General features: G+C 40.8%; 1 protein-coding gene and 1 long non-coding RNA gene across 3 annotated transcripts in view; one reads left to right on the top strand and one right to left on the bottom strand.

The window, feature by feature from the left end:
* The window catches only part of LOC114810194, a 274,482-nt gene extending 267,618 nt beyond the window's left edge, over positions 1 to 6,864 (top strand). For both annotated transcript variants that reach the window (XR_003757919.2, XR_003757918.2), the window contains exon 5: positions 6,791 to 6,864. This is a non-coding gene — a long non-coding RNA (uncharacterized LOC114810194). The remainder of the gene's footprint in view (positions 1 to 6,790) is intronic.
* DCDC1 (doublecortin domain containing 1) overlaps positions 1 to 17,742 on the bottom strand; it is a 406,529-nt gene that overhangs the window by 56,894 nt on the left and 331,893 nt on the right. The window contains exons 22-26 of the mRNA XM_029060915.2: positions 13,915 to 14,096; positions 8,813 to 8,923; positions 6,788 to 6,887; positions 5,434 to 5,569; positions 2,240 to 2,399 (exon numbers count right to left, since the gene is read on the bottom strand). Coding sequence (XP_028916748.1) covers positions 2,240 to 2,399; positions 5,434 to 5,569; positions 6,788 to 6,887; positions 8,813 to 8,923; positions 13,915 to 14,096 — 689 coding nt within the window. The remainder of the gene's footprint in view (positions 1 to 2,239; positions 2,400 to 5,433; positions 5,570 to 6,787; positions 6,888 to 8,812; positions 8,924 to 13,914; positions 14,097 to 17,742) is intronic.

Below are 17,742 nucleotides of genomic sequence, written 5' to 3'. Positions count from 1 at the left end.
TTATTCTTTGAAGGTTTTTCTGAGATAAGACCAAGATTCATCCTGACTCCTTCATATGTACATATTCATTTCCCAGCTTGACCATCCTGCACTTTTAAAGACTAGAGAAAACATTCTTAAGAAGAAAAATCAGAAGTCATGCTTCAAAAGTAGATTTAAAAAATCATCCATTCTCAGCTATAAGAAAGCTGATTGCCCTGATATCCTGTTAAGGGGAATAAAGGGAAAGCTCCCTGAGCTCCAAAATTGTGAAATGGCAACTTGGCTTTCATATAAGTGTCATGGTAAAGGTAGAGATAGGAGGCAAAGATAAAGATAGGTGGTTGATTCATAGTCTTTCCTACAAATCAACACCTCGCCATGGCAGGAGAGTTTGCATATGCTAATGAAGTTTAGAGTCATGCCATTGAGAGAGACTGTGTCATCAGGGTTACCCATGGTGGAAATGTCTAAGTCGAAGCATCAGACAAAGTTAGTTCACCTGTTCTGGGCAGCAGCGGCATGGGAAAGACTCAAAGGTGGATGATCAATTATCAAAACCTTGATCAAAGACAATGGCAGAGAGTTAAGTTTTTACTGCACAGAAGGTGGCATTGTAAACCACTTCTGTAGTTTTCACCCACAAAACTCTGTGGAAAAAGAACCATAAAGTCGCCGTGAATTGGAAACGACTCGACGGCATCTAAAAAGAGGTGGCAAAGCAGTCCTCTGTTAAATTGAATACGTACAGTGGGTATACTTAGGAAGAGCCACCCTAAATTTTGTCCTGTCATGAAGCTCATGGGAAAGGAAAATGAATGACTTTCTCAAGGAAACATCTTAAAAATATCCTGGCTTTTGACCCCTTTTAAAAATAATGTTGCTATCATGGCTCATTGTGTAATCTATCTGACCAAGAGATAGACTTTCAAATATTCCTCTGCTGAGGATTTAAACTCTAGCATCATCTAGCCAAAGAACCTTCCCGACATCTTTTCAGTGAAGCAGGTTTCCTTGTCCCTTGTCAATGCTAGACAGGTGCCCTAAAAGCTAGAGGTTTCTGTATTCTTTCAGGGAGTATTACTACGCCTACCCAATCACCAAGGTAAATAACAGTGCATCTTTGCAGCTCTGATAAACACAGATTTTAGGGCCATGTGTGAAAGGGGTTTCTCCCCACATGAATGGCCCCAAGATAATCTAAGTCAGCCATGATCATGATGGCACTGACAAACAAGGATAGTCAATACTGTCTTCACTTCCTCCTCCTCCTTACTGCCAAACTACCTCTCTCACTGCTATGGCTGTGTTCCTCTTGGGTCGTCTCTCATCAATCCATCCAAAATTAGGGAAGCAGTTTGGCCTAGTGGATAGAGCATGGGCATGGGAGGCATGCCCTGGGTTCTTATTCTTACTCTGCCACTTGTCTACTGTGTGACCTTGGGCAAGTCACTTCACTTCTCTGGGCCTCAGTTTCCCTCATCTGTAAAATGGGGATTAAGACTGAGAGGCCCATGTGGGACAGCGACTGTTTCCGACCTGATTAGCTTGTACTTACCCCAGGGCTTAGAACAGTGCTTAACACATAGAAGGCGCTTAACATCATTTTTTATTATTACTAGTATTATTATTATTATATTGACACTAATGGGTCCTGTGTTTTCAGGTGACATGTTAGAAATCTGAATAGGGTGACATCCCCACCCATTTGGAGATGTCTGTTTATATTACACCTGGGAGGGGTCTGGGAACTCAAGCATCTTCATGATCTAGGCAAAGGGACCTCACTTTCAAGTAGACTCAACAGCAAATAATTCCATAACAGAATTTAAGGACTTCTTTATAGTGGACTTGGCTTAATTCCCAAAATATAAATCCTTGGTGTAATTAGATCTACATTTCAAAAATACAAACAAGCTAAGAAAGTGATACTCTTCCATCAGGGTGAGTTAAGAAGGAGCATGGTCTTTGAGACAAGAATAATGGGTCAGAGTCAGAATTAAGGGTGAAAATATCGATCCCAAACAAAGGAGAAGTAGGATGGCTGGACTGAATCAGACTCTATGGCCATCAGACTCTATGGCCTTGAGTAACTCAACAGTTTTAATAGTTAACCCATCAGCAATTTCAAAAGAATCTACTGGAGCTTGAAATGAAAGGCCAAATATGGGCACTCTATGACGACTTATTTATAATTTCTCTGGCTCTATAATTTGCATTCCATCAAAAGTAAAATCTTCTGAACATTTTGACTACTTACAGAACTTCGTCAGCACCATCTTCTGTTTTCTCACCAATTTCTTCAGTGAGCTTTTCAGTTGGGTCTTTACTTTGCATTTCTTCTCCAAAAGCTTCTACAGGTTTACGTACAACTAGCTTCGCTCCAGCCACAATGTCCCTGTAGACGTCTAAAACAAGAACTGGGGAGAAATGCAAAGTGAAGTTTTTAATCTATTAGCTGCAAACACATTTTGGACATGATTACTGAATTTGAAGAAATTCAATAATATGCACAGTCAAGGGGGAAGAATGTTTGGAAGATTTCAGAGAGATGTGAATTTCTTTAGAAATAGCTTTGAGGAATCTCCCAGTTCTCCAACAATCAGGTGATAATTAATGGCAAAAATGAAACCTGTCTCTATTCTCATTTTGCTCACCTCCACCTTTTGATTTGTGAGATACAGCTCTCTTACCTAAGATGTCTAAGATAATAGTAATAATTATGAGGTTTGTAAGTGGTTACTACATGCTGCCAAGCACTACGCTGACCATGGAGAAAATACAGTACAATCATGTTCACTATAGGGCTCACAGTATAAAGGGGAAGAAAAAGTATTTAATCCCCCTTTTACAAATGAGGAAACTGAGGGCAGAAAAGTTAAGTGAGTGACCCAAAGTCAAACAGCAGGAAAGTGGCAAAACAGGGATTACAACTCAGTTCTCCTCTATGCTTTTTCCACTGGGCCACTCTGCTTATCTAAAATGGAGTACATCAAGAAAACAGCAAAGCAAGATTTCTTAGTGTCAAAAATAATGAGAATGATTGAGATAGTTCTACCCCAGGGCTTAGAACAGTGCTTAACACATAGAAGGCGCTTAACATCATTTTTTATTATTACTAGTATTATTATTATATTAATAATGGACTGAGATAGTTCTCAGTTCTCAGTTCTCTGAGATAGATAAATGATTGAGATAGTTCCAATCTTTGCAATGGCTTCTTGGTTTGGTATTTGTTATTTCTATTTGTTTTTGTATTTGTATTTGTTATTTGTATTTGAGAAGCAGCATGGCTTAGTGGAAAGAGCACGGGCTTGGGAGTCAGAGGTAGTGGGTTCTAATCCCGGCTCTGATACTTGTTAGTTGCATGATTTTGGGCTAGTCACTTAACTTCTCTATGCCTCAGCTACCTCATCTGTAAAATGGGGATTAAGATTGTGAGCCCCACGTGTGACAACCTGATTAGCTTGTATCTACCCCAGCACTTAGAACACTGCTTGGCACATAGTAAGCGCTTAACAAATACCATCATCGTCATTTGTTATTTATTTTGTTATTTTGGTATGGGTTTGTTATTTGTTTGGTATGTATCAAACAAAAAGTTTGATATACATGCAATCCTATCCGTTACACACACACATCCTATCCATTACCAAGACCTGCCGGTTTCACCGTTACAATATCGCCAAGATCCGCCCTTTCCTCTCCACCCAAACGGCTACCTTACTGCTACGGGCTCTCGTTATATCCCAGCTAGACTACTGCGTCAGCCTTCTCTCTGACCTCCCTTCCTCCTCTCTCGCCCCGCTCCAGTCTATTCTTCACTCCACTGCCCGGCTCATCTTCCTGCAGAAACGATCTGGGCATGTCACTCCCCTTCTTAAACACCTCCAGTGATTGCCTATCAACCTCCGCTCCAAACAAAAACTCCTCACTCTAGGCTTCAAGGCTCTACATCACCTTGCCCCTTCCTACCTCTCCTCCCTTCTCTCTTTCTACCGCCCACCCCGCACGCTCCGCTCCTCTGCCGCCCATCTCCTCACCATCACTCAGTCTCGCCTATCCCGCCGTCAACCCCTGGGCCATGTCCTCCCACGGTCCTGGAACGCCCTCCCTCCTCACCTCCGCGAAACTGATTCTCTTCCCCTCTTCAAAACCCTACTTAAAACTCACCTCCTCCAAGAGGCCTTCCCAGACTGAGCTCCTCTTCTCCCTCTACTCCCTCTACCACCCCCCCTTCACCTCTCCACAGCTAAACCCTCTTTTCCCCCCTTTCCCTCTGCTCCTCCCCCTCTCCCTTCCCATCCCCTCAGCACTGTACTCGTCCGCTCAACTGTATATATTTTCATTACCCTATTTATTTTGTTAATGAAATGTACATCGCCTCGATTCTATTTAGTTGCCATTGTTTTTACGAGATGTTCTTCCCCTCGACTCTATTTATTGCCATTGTTCTTGTCTGTCCATCTCCCCCGATTAGACTGTAAGCCCATCAAACGGCAGGGACTGTCTCTATCTGTTGCCGACTTGTTCATTCCAAGTGCTTAGTACAGTGCTCTGCACATAGTAAGCGCTCAATAAATACTATTGAATGAATGAATGAATCAAGCACAGTTCTAAATTCTGGGGTATTTACAGGGTAATCAGTTGGGACACAATCCCTGTCCCACATGGGGCTCAGAGTCGAGTAGGTGTGACAACAGATACTGAATTCCCATTTTACAGTTGAGAAAACTGAGTCATAGTTGTTAAGTGACTTGCCCAAGATCACACAGCAGGAAAAGTGTCAGTACTGATATTAGAACCCAGGTCCTCTGGTCCCCAGGCCCACACTTTATCCATTACGGCACGTTGCTTCTCTACCATACTCAATGTATTAAGGTCAGACTTTGCAACTCTGAAAGGAAAGTCAGGAAATTCTACCTGATTCGAATTATTTTATTTTCTCACTTGGCTCAGAAAACCATTACAAGTGTTAACATACAGTATGCCTGCACAGAATATCATTTTTACTTTAGAAGTAATTGTTCTTTTAGAAAACAAGAAATTTGACCACTCAATTATTTTGAGTAGATTCACTTGTCCTTGCAAATCCCAAAATAACAATCCAGGAGATGAAGTTTAGACTGCTACCAACTGGCAAATCTCCATGTTGGGCAGGCAGAAATCAGTTTCAAGGGACAACCAGGGAGGGAACACAGGAGTTTGCTCTCTCTTCCACAGCTCCCAAAGGTAGATTGCTGGAGCTTTGGGAAATACAAATCGCATGAACCAAGACTTGTATTCCAGTCACAGAATCTCCTACATACATTTGAACCTGCCAATCCCTCCTGGGTACCTCTACTGATAACAGCCCAAAGGAGAATCAACATTATGCATCTCATCCTTGGCTCTCAGCCAAGCATGTTTGAACTGTGTGACAGCAGGAGGATATGAAATAATGCTGGAGCTTACCCTCATCCTTCCGCAGGCTGCAGAAGACACGGATGGCAGATAGATCTGACAATAAGTGATCAAGGATGAGCCTCTTTCTCTGCTGAACAATGGACCAATGAGGGTTGACCCACGGTTCTCCACACGAAACATACACCTAGCAAAGAAATGTTGTATTAAATACACATTTGCTTCAGTCGGTTTCCGCTATCTTACAACAGAGCCAGGCTCACAAAGCGACCTTATTTAGTATGACCTTATTTAGCATGGACTGAAGTGAATAAATGAATCTGGAAGTTTTTCAACAATGGATGTTGGTGATGTTTATCAATAGATCCCACTTTCAAAACTATACATAATTCTTAGTTGTGAAAGAACAATGTTAAACATGCCTTATCCACAAATCCATCCGATTCAAGCTTCTCAAAGGCAAAGACCACATCTTTGATTCCTAATGCACATTCTGTCAGGGAACCACACACATTAAAAAGGGTCAGGTTCAGACTTTCATGTGGCCAAACACCCACCACACAGCTTACTGTGATTATATTGGATGCTAGTCTGCCCAACTCCTAACCTAGAGTGTTTCTCTGATGGAGAAAAATTACGCCCACCTTCCTCCTGCTATCTATTCCTGAAGACAAGTCAACAATGAGGGTGAAGGTGGTCTCAATAAAAGTAGAAAGACTCCCATAAATAATAGTCAAAATGCTCCCTGATTCTAAGATAACCCTAAGGGCCTTGGACATTTCTGTACACTTCTGTTGGACAGCAAAGAGCAGAGTTAAAGGGCAGCAATGGTAAGATTTCCTAAGAGACAAATGGTCTATCTCCTATGGAAAAAGAGGTAAAGTCAGAATCATTTTTCACCAGCAGGGACAGAAATCAACACATATAAGCAATGGTTAGTTTTGGATGAGGTCTATTTAGGCACTATAAAGACCTGTGTTGGTGTGTTTGTCCCTGAGTGGTAGAACTGCATTTATTCATCAATCAATTGATGGTATCTATTGAGCACTTACTGTTTGCAGAGCACTGTACTAAGCACATGAGAGAGTACAATATAACAGAGTTGGTAGATATGTTCCCGGCCCACAGTGTTCTGTGATTTCCCAATTGAACCATTTGAGCAGAAACTCAAGCCTTCCGATAGTTACAGAAAGAGACAGCCCTGCCTCCTGCACCCTTGGGAGTTGGGGAGGATCCCTCAGTCCCAAAGGTGAGGCCTGAATAAGGCCATCCACAACAGCAGTGTGCAAAAATTCAATAGGAAGTTAGCAACCGGCTCTCATTTTCAACCAATGTAGGCGTTCTGCTTTAGGCAGCACTTTTCGTTTTCTAAAATATCCTTCGCCTGATTTTTTTTTTTTTTTACCAGGTCATCTCGCTGAAGATCCTTCAAAAGAAAGACTTCTGTCCCTTCTTCGTTGAACAGCCTCCTAGCAGCAGAAGGCAAGTTCAAAACTGCAGTACACCTGTAAAACAGATACACACTAATGATCATACCCATCTCAAGTCACAAAGAAGACTTAGACTAGCAAATATTGCATTTCTACACTGCAGCAAATCTAGGCCTTGACTCTGATTACTCCTCATGCTGATGAAGATGGTTTGTTCATTTATCCTTGGCTGGTTTAAAGAGGACGGGGTGCATGCATCAAGGAAAGACATGCCAGAGGAGCTGATTTGGTACAGGTTCAGAAATACCGGTTTGCATATAAAAAGGACAGTAACTGCACATGAAATAGGTGCACTTAAAAATGTGATATATAATCCCAAGTGCAGATTTTCATATCATTTTCCCTATAGCTTCATAAAGTATTTTTGCTTTGACGTGAAGAGGCAGTACATTTTGCAGAGCAAAAATACATATTTAGTACTTTGATTTATGTTCACATTAAATTCTGAGAACTCGAGATAACTCACCAATCCAACATAGTTTAATTTATAGGACAGCTATGTGACTTTGCCACTAAGGCTTAGACCAAATTAAACTCCAAATACTAAATGGCTTCAAGCATTTCCACCAACTCTCTTCATCCTACCTATAGGCTGGCTCTTTTCTTCCACTACTTCCCAGCTCAAACTTGTCATTCCTCCCAATTCTACTTTCTAACTATGCTTTACTCTTGACTCTCATGCCTCCGACCCTTAGATCATACTGTTCCCTAGCTTGAAAATCTCTTCTCCCCATAAATCCACAGGACCACATCTCTCCCCATGTTTAAAGCTCTTCTACAAAAGTCCCACTTCCTCCTGGAAGCCCTCCCCAATTAATTCACATAATCCCAGTCATGTCAGAGCAACACACACCCTTAGCCCCTGTGTATTTTAATCCTACCCTCGGCATTCACGTAAGAATCCTTATTTAGCTATATATATTTTTCTTGTACATCAGTTATTTGTTTGGTTTCATCCAATGTGCTTGTACTGCTTCCTGCTTTATACTTGGCTTTCACTTCCTCAAAAAACTTTGTCTCCCATCCCATTAGGCTGTAAGATCCTAGAGGGCAGGCAATATGTGTCTTGCTATTATGCACTCTACCAAGTACTCAGTACACTGTCTAGCACTCAATAGTCAATCAATTGTATTTCTTAAGCACTTACTGTGTGCAGAGCACTGTACTGAACTCTTGGGAAAGTACAGTATAACACTACAATAGACACATTCCCTGCCCACAATGTGCTTAAATTCTTACATTTCCTCTCCCTTCTGCATCACCCTCTTTCTTGGATTTGTATCCTTTACTCACCCCACACTCAGCCCCATAGCACTTATGTACATACCCATAATTTTTTTTCTTATTGTCTACCTCCTCTTCTAGACGGTAACTGTTATATTGTACTCTCAAGAGCTTAGTACAGTGCTCTGCACACACAGAGTAAATGCTTAATAAATACCACTGATTGATTGATAAATAAATGAATGCCATTAATTGACCATCAATTTGAAGAAAAATGTAGTTTGAAATTATAAAAATGGTTCAAAGAAACCCCATAAAATGGAAACCAGTTAACCAGTTCTAGTTCTGAATGAAAGAAGAACTTAGAGAAATCAATCAACGACATTTATTGAGTGGTCACTGTGTGCAGAGCACTGTACTAAGTACTTGAGAGAGTATACTACAATAGAGTGGTAGACACATTCCCTGTCCACAAGGAGCTTAGAGTGTTGACAAGACTCAATTTGGGTTGCAGAAAATAAATCATGTTTTAGCCAACCAAATGAAAAAAAAAGAGTCGAAGTTAACTTTTATTATAGATTGATTCACACCATGAATACTTGCGAAGTAGTTGTTACTTTTTCTCCCCAAATGAAAAAGAAAAATTACCTTCAATTTCTAAATGTTATCAGTTTCACTGATGTGCACAATCTGTTTAGATAAAGAGTTATATTTACCTGTTCAAAAAGTGCTGAAATTCAGTTTTGTGTGTTTCAAATTTAGAGTCTTCATCAGAAATGCTTTTTAAATTCTCCTTTATTTTCAGTTCTTTTTCTAGCTCAACATTTCTAAAATAAATGGAGCAGATTATGATTAAAGAGCTTTAATTCACTGTCAACTTTCTTTCTGATTTACCCCAATATGTCATAATTGATCAAGCCTTGCATTCCATCACTTTACTTAGCAAAATGGGATACTTATAAAGTATTTTAATTAAATGTAATTAAATTAGATCTACCCCCTCATCTTGTGCTTCTGTCCCTATCCCTCTACATGTTGTCAAAACACTTGATCCCTCCCTTCTTCCCAGAATTTTCAGAAACCCCTTTACCTATGAATCAATGGTATTTATGGAGCACTTAATATTCATAGAACAGTGTACTAAGCTCTTGGGAGAATACAATGCCTCTACAGTCTATTGCACAATGACATAATTGTAGATAAGAAAGTGGTTAACTCAATCACAAAGGCCAGCACATCCTTTGGGAAACTTTCCAAAAAGTATGGCGATAGCTTGAAATTAGGCTCCAGACCAAACCAACGGTCTACAGAGTTGTAATCCTAGCCAACGTCTATTCATCTGTGAAACCTGAACCCCACACAAAAACCACATCAGATACTTGGACAGGTCTGACAGCATCGTTTACAAGCTGTACTCCATATCAAATGTGTCTCCTACCACTGAAGAGACCACCTCATTGCAACTTCCTTTCATGGGACATACTGTGAAACCCAAAGCAAGAAGGATAGAGGAAATGCTTTAAGTAGAACAAAGCGTCACACATTTTGCATCTCAGCTGAAAAACTGAATTTCAATTGCCCAAGGAGAGACCACCAGAGTGTGTTGCAATCAAAAAAGGAGCATCTCTTTGGAAGTGGCGTGGCTTAGTGGAAAGATCGTGGGCCTGGGAGTCAGAGAGGAGCTAAGCTCGAATCGCATTCTGCCACTTGTCTGCTGTGTGATCTTGGGCAAGTTATTTAAATTACCTGTGCCTCAGTTACCACATCTATAAAATGGAAATTAAGAAGACCGTGAGCCTCATGTGGGTCAAGGACTGGGTCCAACTCAATTAGCTTGTATTACCCCATCACTTATGTGCCCAGCAAATAGTAAGTGCTTAGCAAATACCACTAAAAAAAGAGACAGAGAGGGGGAGAGGTATGGGTAAAAGCAAAAAGTCTCAACTGGGCTTCTATCTCCCAGCATTCATTCTCTGTCTCTCTCCTTTGCCTGTTTTTTTGCATAGAATCTCCAACAGAAACAAGACTGAAAATAAAGGGCCTGTGGGATTCAAATGATTATTATTTCTTTAAGTAGCTGTGGTGCCTTAACTACATTTAACCTTTGCACTTATGGAAAATCACAATTGCTGTGTTGCTATTAATTACAGTGAATCAGCTGAAAAGGAAGAAAAGAAATTCAAATGGATTCTTGCAATGACATAATTGAAATATGAAATTCAAAAAGTTTGAAAATGCATTAAAACAAGCTCACTCATTTATATTATATTGAATATTAGCTAGTGTGCAAATAAAGGCCTAAAAGTTGGGGGCTATTTGCTAACTTTTTATTTAAAAAAAATAAAAGATTTGGATTATTTTAAGGGCAGTATACTTACACTTTATATCTAGTAAAATGAGCTAATTATGAAATGTATGCGTCAGAGATTTCAATTTCAGGCTTGACTTTACTTTGAAGATTAATTTTTTACTTTATCATCTTTACAGGCAGTTCAGCAGACAGCCTATCTGAATGTTCCTCATTGTTCAGTGATGTATGAAGTGTATTTAATCAATGTGAAGAAAGTAATATTAAACTATTATGAGCAGCCTTAAATGTTCAAAAAAATCTTAAAAGAAAGGTCAAAAGGTACTATCTCTGCTAACAATATGAGAAACAATGTATTTAACTTATTCTTTACATCACAGCTTTTCAATGCTCTATGAATCTTTTTGTCATAGTAATAAAAACACAGAAGGTCCTTTCCCCCTGTGTAGCTTTTGATTATTTGTACAGATCTTATTCATGTGCACATGATGGTTAAATCAATGTTTTTTCCTGAGAATGGTGTCTCAAGGTTTTATTTGCAAGGAGGCAGAACAATTAAATTTTTTTTTCAAAAGTGTATTTTTAATTAAATATTTCAAAGCTTCAAACCTCATTTTGAATAATTGCCCACAGATTACAGTGAAAACTGGGGATTGTACAATTATAACCCAGAAAGTAATTACTATAAATTCATGGCCTGTGTTACCCAGAATTGTTTTTAAAACATAATAAATACTAACAAAGGCTAGCTAGTAGCTTTAAAAAAATCCTAACCAAAAAAGTTCAATCAAAATCCAAATTGGATTTCCAGCCTATGGGACCACTAAGCATTCCTACCTGCCTCATTACTTTCCCCTCAGTCCAGGCTAATCGAAGCTGCTGTCGTGTTAGGAAGCAAAATTCCTCACTTCGGTCCTCTCTAAATTAATCAACAGGGGACCTCATGACCAGGGATTTACTCACATCCAGATAACAGTGGAGGGAAAAACAAGCATATGTGGCATAGAGTATAAAAACCCAAACAGTTCTGTGCTGACTTCCTCAGTGGACTTCCTGGCCAAGTGGTACAGTTACTTAACTGGTTAACATCTTTGATTTGACTTTTTTTGAAATATAATTTGTTTTTTATATTCACTAGATGTAAAATCTTCTTTTAAGATTGAAAATCCCCAGTGGGCCAGGATTGGGTGTGAATTATTATCCTAGAACCTTTCCTCTATGCTTAGTATAATGCTTTGCCCAAACTAAGTGCTTAATAATGATTTATTATTTAAAAATGCAATTATGAATAATAGTATTCAGAATATAGTATCTGTATTAATAGTAATCAGAAGTTTCCTCAGAGATATTAAAGAAATGTTTAAATCCAAATTATTTCTGACTCCATCAGCGACTCCATCTTTAAATAGTCGGGATACTAAATGTGAATCTTGACTCTCACTATACATATTTCAAGAACTATTTCTCAATAGTCAGCGAATGAATACTACAAGGTTAAGTTACATAGATGAAAAATCAATCACAATCTGTCAACTAGAGAGCAATGACTTCCACTCTGTTGTCCCCAGGTGGTGACAAACCTGGGAGAGCACTGGAGGCAGAGAGAATTGTTTTTCACTGGGTTTCTCTATGGAAACCCAGCCTAGAGAAAATCCTAAACAAGCAACTTTTACTTTACCTTGTCCCTATCTCTCTCCCACCTTGTGTTTCCTCCTCCCCATTCACTGGAGACCATAAAACAGAATGGTTTCACCTTGGGGTGGCAAACTTTAACTTCACTGGAAATAAAATTTGTTGGAGTTTGGAAGGTAGAGAAAATTAGTGTGGAAAATTAGTGTGGAACTGCCAGAGCAGTTCCCGGGCTATGGTAGAGGAAGTGCAGGAAGCTGACAAAGAAAGCTTATTTATTCTTCAAAGTCTCCTACTGGGGAAGAAATCATGAGAAACAGTGAACGTATCACTAACAAGCAAGTTTCTCTTTTCTAAAAAAACCCTAATTCAACTAATACTGACAATCCCTGTCCCAAATCTTGCCTTTGGACTAGGTCAAGGAGATGGGGGGATCTGCCCAACACTGTAATAGTTGTCCAGTAACATTCAAGTATAACCTTTATTAGAAATTGCCCTTAGACCTAATCTCTGGAGCTTTATATTCTGTCTGGCAAGTAAGAGGTAAAAGTACTTTGGGGTTGGGGTTGGGATAAGGAAGTGAATGACTGGGGGGAAGTGGGAGTGGGAAGAAAAGTGGAAAGGATAGAAATAAAAGTGTGCCAAAGGAAAACCTGCATTGTGTCTGAGATACTCTATCCTTGATACTCAAGGCAAGCCGAAAAGAGCCCTAAGAAGTGAAGAAGACTCGATAGTTAACCTTTATCTCTCTACTCTATTCTCTCTCTCTTGTGCCTCACCTATGCACTTGTCTGTACCCACTAAGCACTTTGACATGCCCTCCCAGCACACATGAACATGTCCTCATATTCTGTTGCTTCCCCTATCAGTGATTTATTTTAAACACCTCAAGAGCAGGGATTGTGTATATCAATTCTATTGTACGCTCCCATGTGCTTAGTACAGTGTTTGGACTCACAGTAAGTGCTCAGTAAACACAACCAATTGAGTGGCCAATTTGTACCTCTGTGTCCCTTTAAGTTATCCAGGCTTTTATTTAATAATTATGGTACTTGTTAAGTGCTTACTATGTCCCAAGCACTCTTCTAAGCCCTGGAATGGATAAAAGTTAATAGGGTTGGACACAGTCCCAGTCCCAAATTGGACTCACATGCTTAATCCCCCTTTTTTTTTTAACAGATGAGGTAAATGAGGCACAGAGAGGTTGTGACTTGCCCAAGGTCACACAGCAGACAAGTGGTGGAGCTGGGAACAGAATGATCATGTCATTTCACACTGACATCCCTGCTGTCCTATCCCTGCCTTCAAACTCACCTTCCATCTTCTCTCCCATCCCTTCCACACATGTTGACTGGGAGAACAATGGGATGGGCAGATTTGGGGAAATGTGGGATGGAGGAGAGCACATGGCAGTTGGGGGGAATAGGGCACAAAAATTCCAAACCATGGAGGGGAGAACAGGGAAGGAGAGCCTAATTCTGAATTGTGTCCAACCTGACTATCTGGTACCTACCCCAGGTTTTAGTTCAATGCTTGGCATATAGTAACTACTTTTGTTTGACAGAAGTGTCCTGCAGCTCTTTCTTCTCACAGTCCAGTAATAGAATCTCTCTGCACTAGTGAGCTAAAGCATCCTAAAGCTTTATCTACAAGGCCATCCCAACTGGGAAATTTTCTTTTTTCAATTTTAAAGATGGGAAAAGACAGCTGAACCAACTTATCAGTAGTACCTGATTACCTCCACCCTGCCCCCTATCCCCCAGCCAACTCAAAGCAAATGACTGATGTAGGATTTTCCAAGAAAACAACAGCCAGGAAAATAAGAAATCAATGGCCACTCTACAGGGCATTTCACCAGGAGAATAAATAAACGGTCCTTACCGTCTTTTCAGTTTAGTTGAGATATTGGGGCCAATGACCACGGTTGCTTGGTTTTTATTCTTGTCCCCATTCCGCAAGGCTCTCAGTCTCACGGGCCCACTCCAATCTGGCGTTTTTCCAGTAGGTTTCTTTAGTGGGGGGCTGTTTGGAATCAGTATTCCTTGGATTGGCCAGTCAAAATCCTTTCGAAAAAGATGAAAACGATGTTAATCACCGGAGGCCTGGAGCAGCAGCCAGTCAAAGAGGTAGTGATTTAGAAGAGTTGATGATGTTTTTCTAATTGACAGCATTCAAATTTTGCATGAAGTAGAATGAAAGAAAAATACCTTCAAATAATTCTTTCAACAATTGAATTCTCATTTTGGGTTTATCACTCAGAAGAATACCGTAACATTTTCAACTTAAAGGTTAATAGTACTGGAAGGAGGGTACCTTAGAAATTCATTTGAAGTCAATAATTGGGAGCAGATACAATATTTCTGTGGTGGGTTCTATTAAAAAAAATGAACGTAGGATTGGAGAAATAGATGGGGACCATTACAAATTAAGAAATAAATATCCGCATAGGTTAGTTACAATTAAGCTGACCATTAATTTTTTTGAAAACCAAGACATAGAAACACTAATTGCCTTGGGGATACATCTTCTCCAAAAGGCCTTCCCTAAGTGCTCATTTCCTCCTCTCCCACTCCCTTCCATGTCACCCTTGTACTTGGATTTGCTCCCTCTGTTCACTCCTCCAGCCTCACAGGACTTATGTACATAACCATAATTTATTTATTATTAATGTCTGTCTCCCACTCTAGACTGTAAGCTCACTGTGGGCAGGAAGCATGTCTACCAACTTTGTTATATTGTACTTTCTCAGGCGCTTAGTACAGTGCCCTACATACAGTAAGAACTCCATAGTTGACTGATTGATTGGGGTCTTCCTTTTCCTCTGAGCAACCATGAGAGCAGGGAAGTAATTGGCAAGTGTGGGGCTGAAGTTCTTAGGCATTTTGGGGTGCTATTCTCCATGTTGCAAAAAGCCGTGTGACCTAAATTGAATGCCTCCAGCCTGGACAGGGAAGTAAAAGTGCTCAACATGAATAAGACCAACTGGGGCTTCTGCAAAATAGTCACTTTAGTTTTTAATCTTCTTCCAGCCCATCAGATTCTCAGTCTCATGGGCAGATTCCAATATGGTTTTTACCACTTGGTTCACAGGCCTAGCCAAGACCATATCAGTTCAGGGAAAACTGCATATTTTTATAAAATTATTAAATTGCTCAAGACTGTCCTGGCTAGACCAGGACAAATGGTCACCTAAAATATAGTTTACAAGTCATAGATTTAATGTGAAGGCCTCTTTAAGGGGTGAATCATGATGTTGGTGTCATTGAATTGACTGGGCTCAAAGTCTAAGGAAGAGGGATACAGGAACTGAATCCCCATTTTGCAGATTAAGGAACTGAGGCACAGATAAGTTGTGTCTTGCCCAAGGTCACAAAACAGACAAGTGGCAGAGCCAGGATTAGAAACCAGGATTTCTGTCTCCTAGATCCAAGGTCTTTCCACTAGGTCATCCTGTTCCCCTATGCTGCTGTTGTGTAGATTAAGTTAAAGGAAGTAAAAGTATGGTCTTTTAGTTATTAATAAGCATGCAAGAGGAAATGCAAAGAAATGCAAAAAGATCTTCCAACAGAAACAACAGGAACAATTTCAGAGGAGTAACTCCAGTTTTATTATTTCTAGCTCCTGCCTAGGGACCCAAAGTCCTAGGATCACCCCAAATTCTAAAATGTCCCTCTTTTTCCCCTCCCCTTAATACAAAGGTTCAATAAGAAGGTGTCTATTGCTAGGTGACCTGCCCGAGGACCGTTTCACACCCACTAACAAAGTATCATTCCTTAAAGGGCCATTTCTAGATCTATAACTGACAATGAGAAAGTAGAATGTTATCAAAAGAAAATGGGAAAATACGTCCTCTCTATTGACAGGATAGAAAGTTCAGTTCCAAGACGAATGGAATTTTTTTTGCAGTGTAGCTTTTGTTAGAAAGCTTCTGACGGTGATCATAAGCATTAGCTGTTCCTCTCTTTGGGAGGCATATTAACCTCTTCAAGTTCACTAAATGGAATCTGAGACCACATCTGCATCAGCTCAGACAACTAACTGTACTGCTGCTATGGCTAACGAGGGTATTTTTAAAACACTAGGTGCCAGGCATTGATGTACAAACAAGATAATCAGGTCATATTTAGTCCCTGTCTCATATGGGGTTCACAGTTTCCATTTTACAGGTGAGAAAACTGATACACAACAAAACTAAGTGACCTACCCCAAGTCACACAGAAGACATGTAGGTGGAATGAATATTAGAAGTTGGCAAGGATTGGATGTAAGGTGTTCTCACTAGACTGAGCCACCCCATTTATTACAGCCAAGCAACTAATCGGGCCTATCTCCTCTAACCACACACTGCTCCACTGCACTGTTTAAGTTTGTGCTCCACTGTACTTTAGAAGATTTATTATTCTTCCCTGCTAATAGTTGTCCCACTTTAGTTTCACACACTGCCCCATGTGGGACAGGGACTGTGTCCAACCCGACTTGCTTGTATTCACCCCACCACTTAGTACAGTGCCTGGCACACAGTAAGTGCTTTAACCAATTCCACAGTCATTATCATCATCATTATTACCATACAACAGCGCTTTGAGTATCCTGCTGTTATCCATTCTCTTTTCAGGGTCCGTCCAGTGAAGTTATGTTGTAATGGGCAGAATTGGATTTGGGTCAGGGTGGGCTTGAAGCACGTGAAGCCCCAAAATCCTCACCCCAAATCCATCAAACAGGAGGCTGCCCTGGGGAAATGCTTGTTCACTGACATCCGCTGATTCTGCCCTCTTCAATACTGCCACAGTTCTACGTTTAAGCACAGGTGCAGTGGCTAAAAGTAGGGTACTACACCCTGCAGCCCTCAAGTGGACGATTGTGGCACAAAGATTCAGATGGGTTCTATCAGTGTTAACTTTTCCTGGGGGAATCCCCTTCCCAACTTCACTCCCTGGGGAACTAGCCCAATCTCCTGGTCCTCTCCCGTGTTCTCACTTACCCCAGCCCCCATTCTTCCCATGAACAAGAGATCTGAGGAGATATTGTTTCTCCCTGTTCCCCGTAATGCCCCTTTCCCAGTGTTCAGCCAGGCGGCACTGGGTCTACCCAGGGGGAAAGGTCGAAAGAGCTGGAGCTCCCACCAAGTGAGTGCAGGAGAGGAGGGAAGTGAGGAAGTGCTTCCATTTAGCCAGACAGGGGTCCGAGAGAGCTCGGTGTAAGAATGGGTTGTATGGGGGGGTGGGGGGGAGAGACAGGGGCATTTGGCCTCAGCTCTCTTGTTTTTGGTAAAGCCTGAAGGCTGGGGCAGATGTTTCCTGGGGTATCTACTTCCAGGCAGGGAGAGGGGATGGAATGGCCAGATGTCTCCTTGTCCCTATCCCTCAAGAAGTAGTTCTTCCTCAGGGTGAGGGATCTTTTGTGGACACAGTCACTAGCCTGCATTTTCCCACCCTGCTGACTAACCTGGGGCACTCTGCAGCCTGGAGGTGTGCACTGCTATGTTTTCACCTCCACTGTGGAGCAGGGGACAGGAAAAGGAACTCTGTCAAAACTGTAAGTGTTTGCAGGTATTTATGTTGCTAATGTAAACATAGATGACATCACTTTACAGGCCATGCACTTAGATTTCAGTCTGCACCTCTGAAGGAAACTAATGAAATATTGCCCTTGATTAATAAAAGGTCAATACTGCTACAATTCACCAGTGGTGGCTGTCAGAGTTTGGGA

Source organism: Ornithorhynchus anatinus, chromosome 3 (assembly GCF_004115215.2).
Source record: "Ornithorhynchus anatinus isolate Pmale09 chromosome 3, mOrnAna1.pri.v4, whole genome shotgun sequence".
In the NCBI taxonomy this organism is placed as follows: domain Eukaryota; kingdom Metazoa; phylum Chordata; class Mammalia; order Monotremata; family Ornithorhynchidae; genus Ornithorhynchus; species Ornithorhynchus anatinus.
The sequence above is the reverse complement of the archived record's forward strand: the minus strand, read 5'-3'. Positions and strand labels throughout refer to the sequence as shown.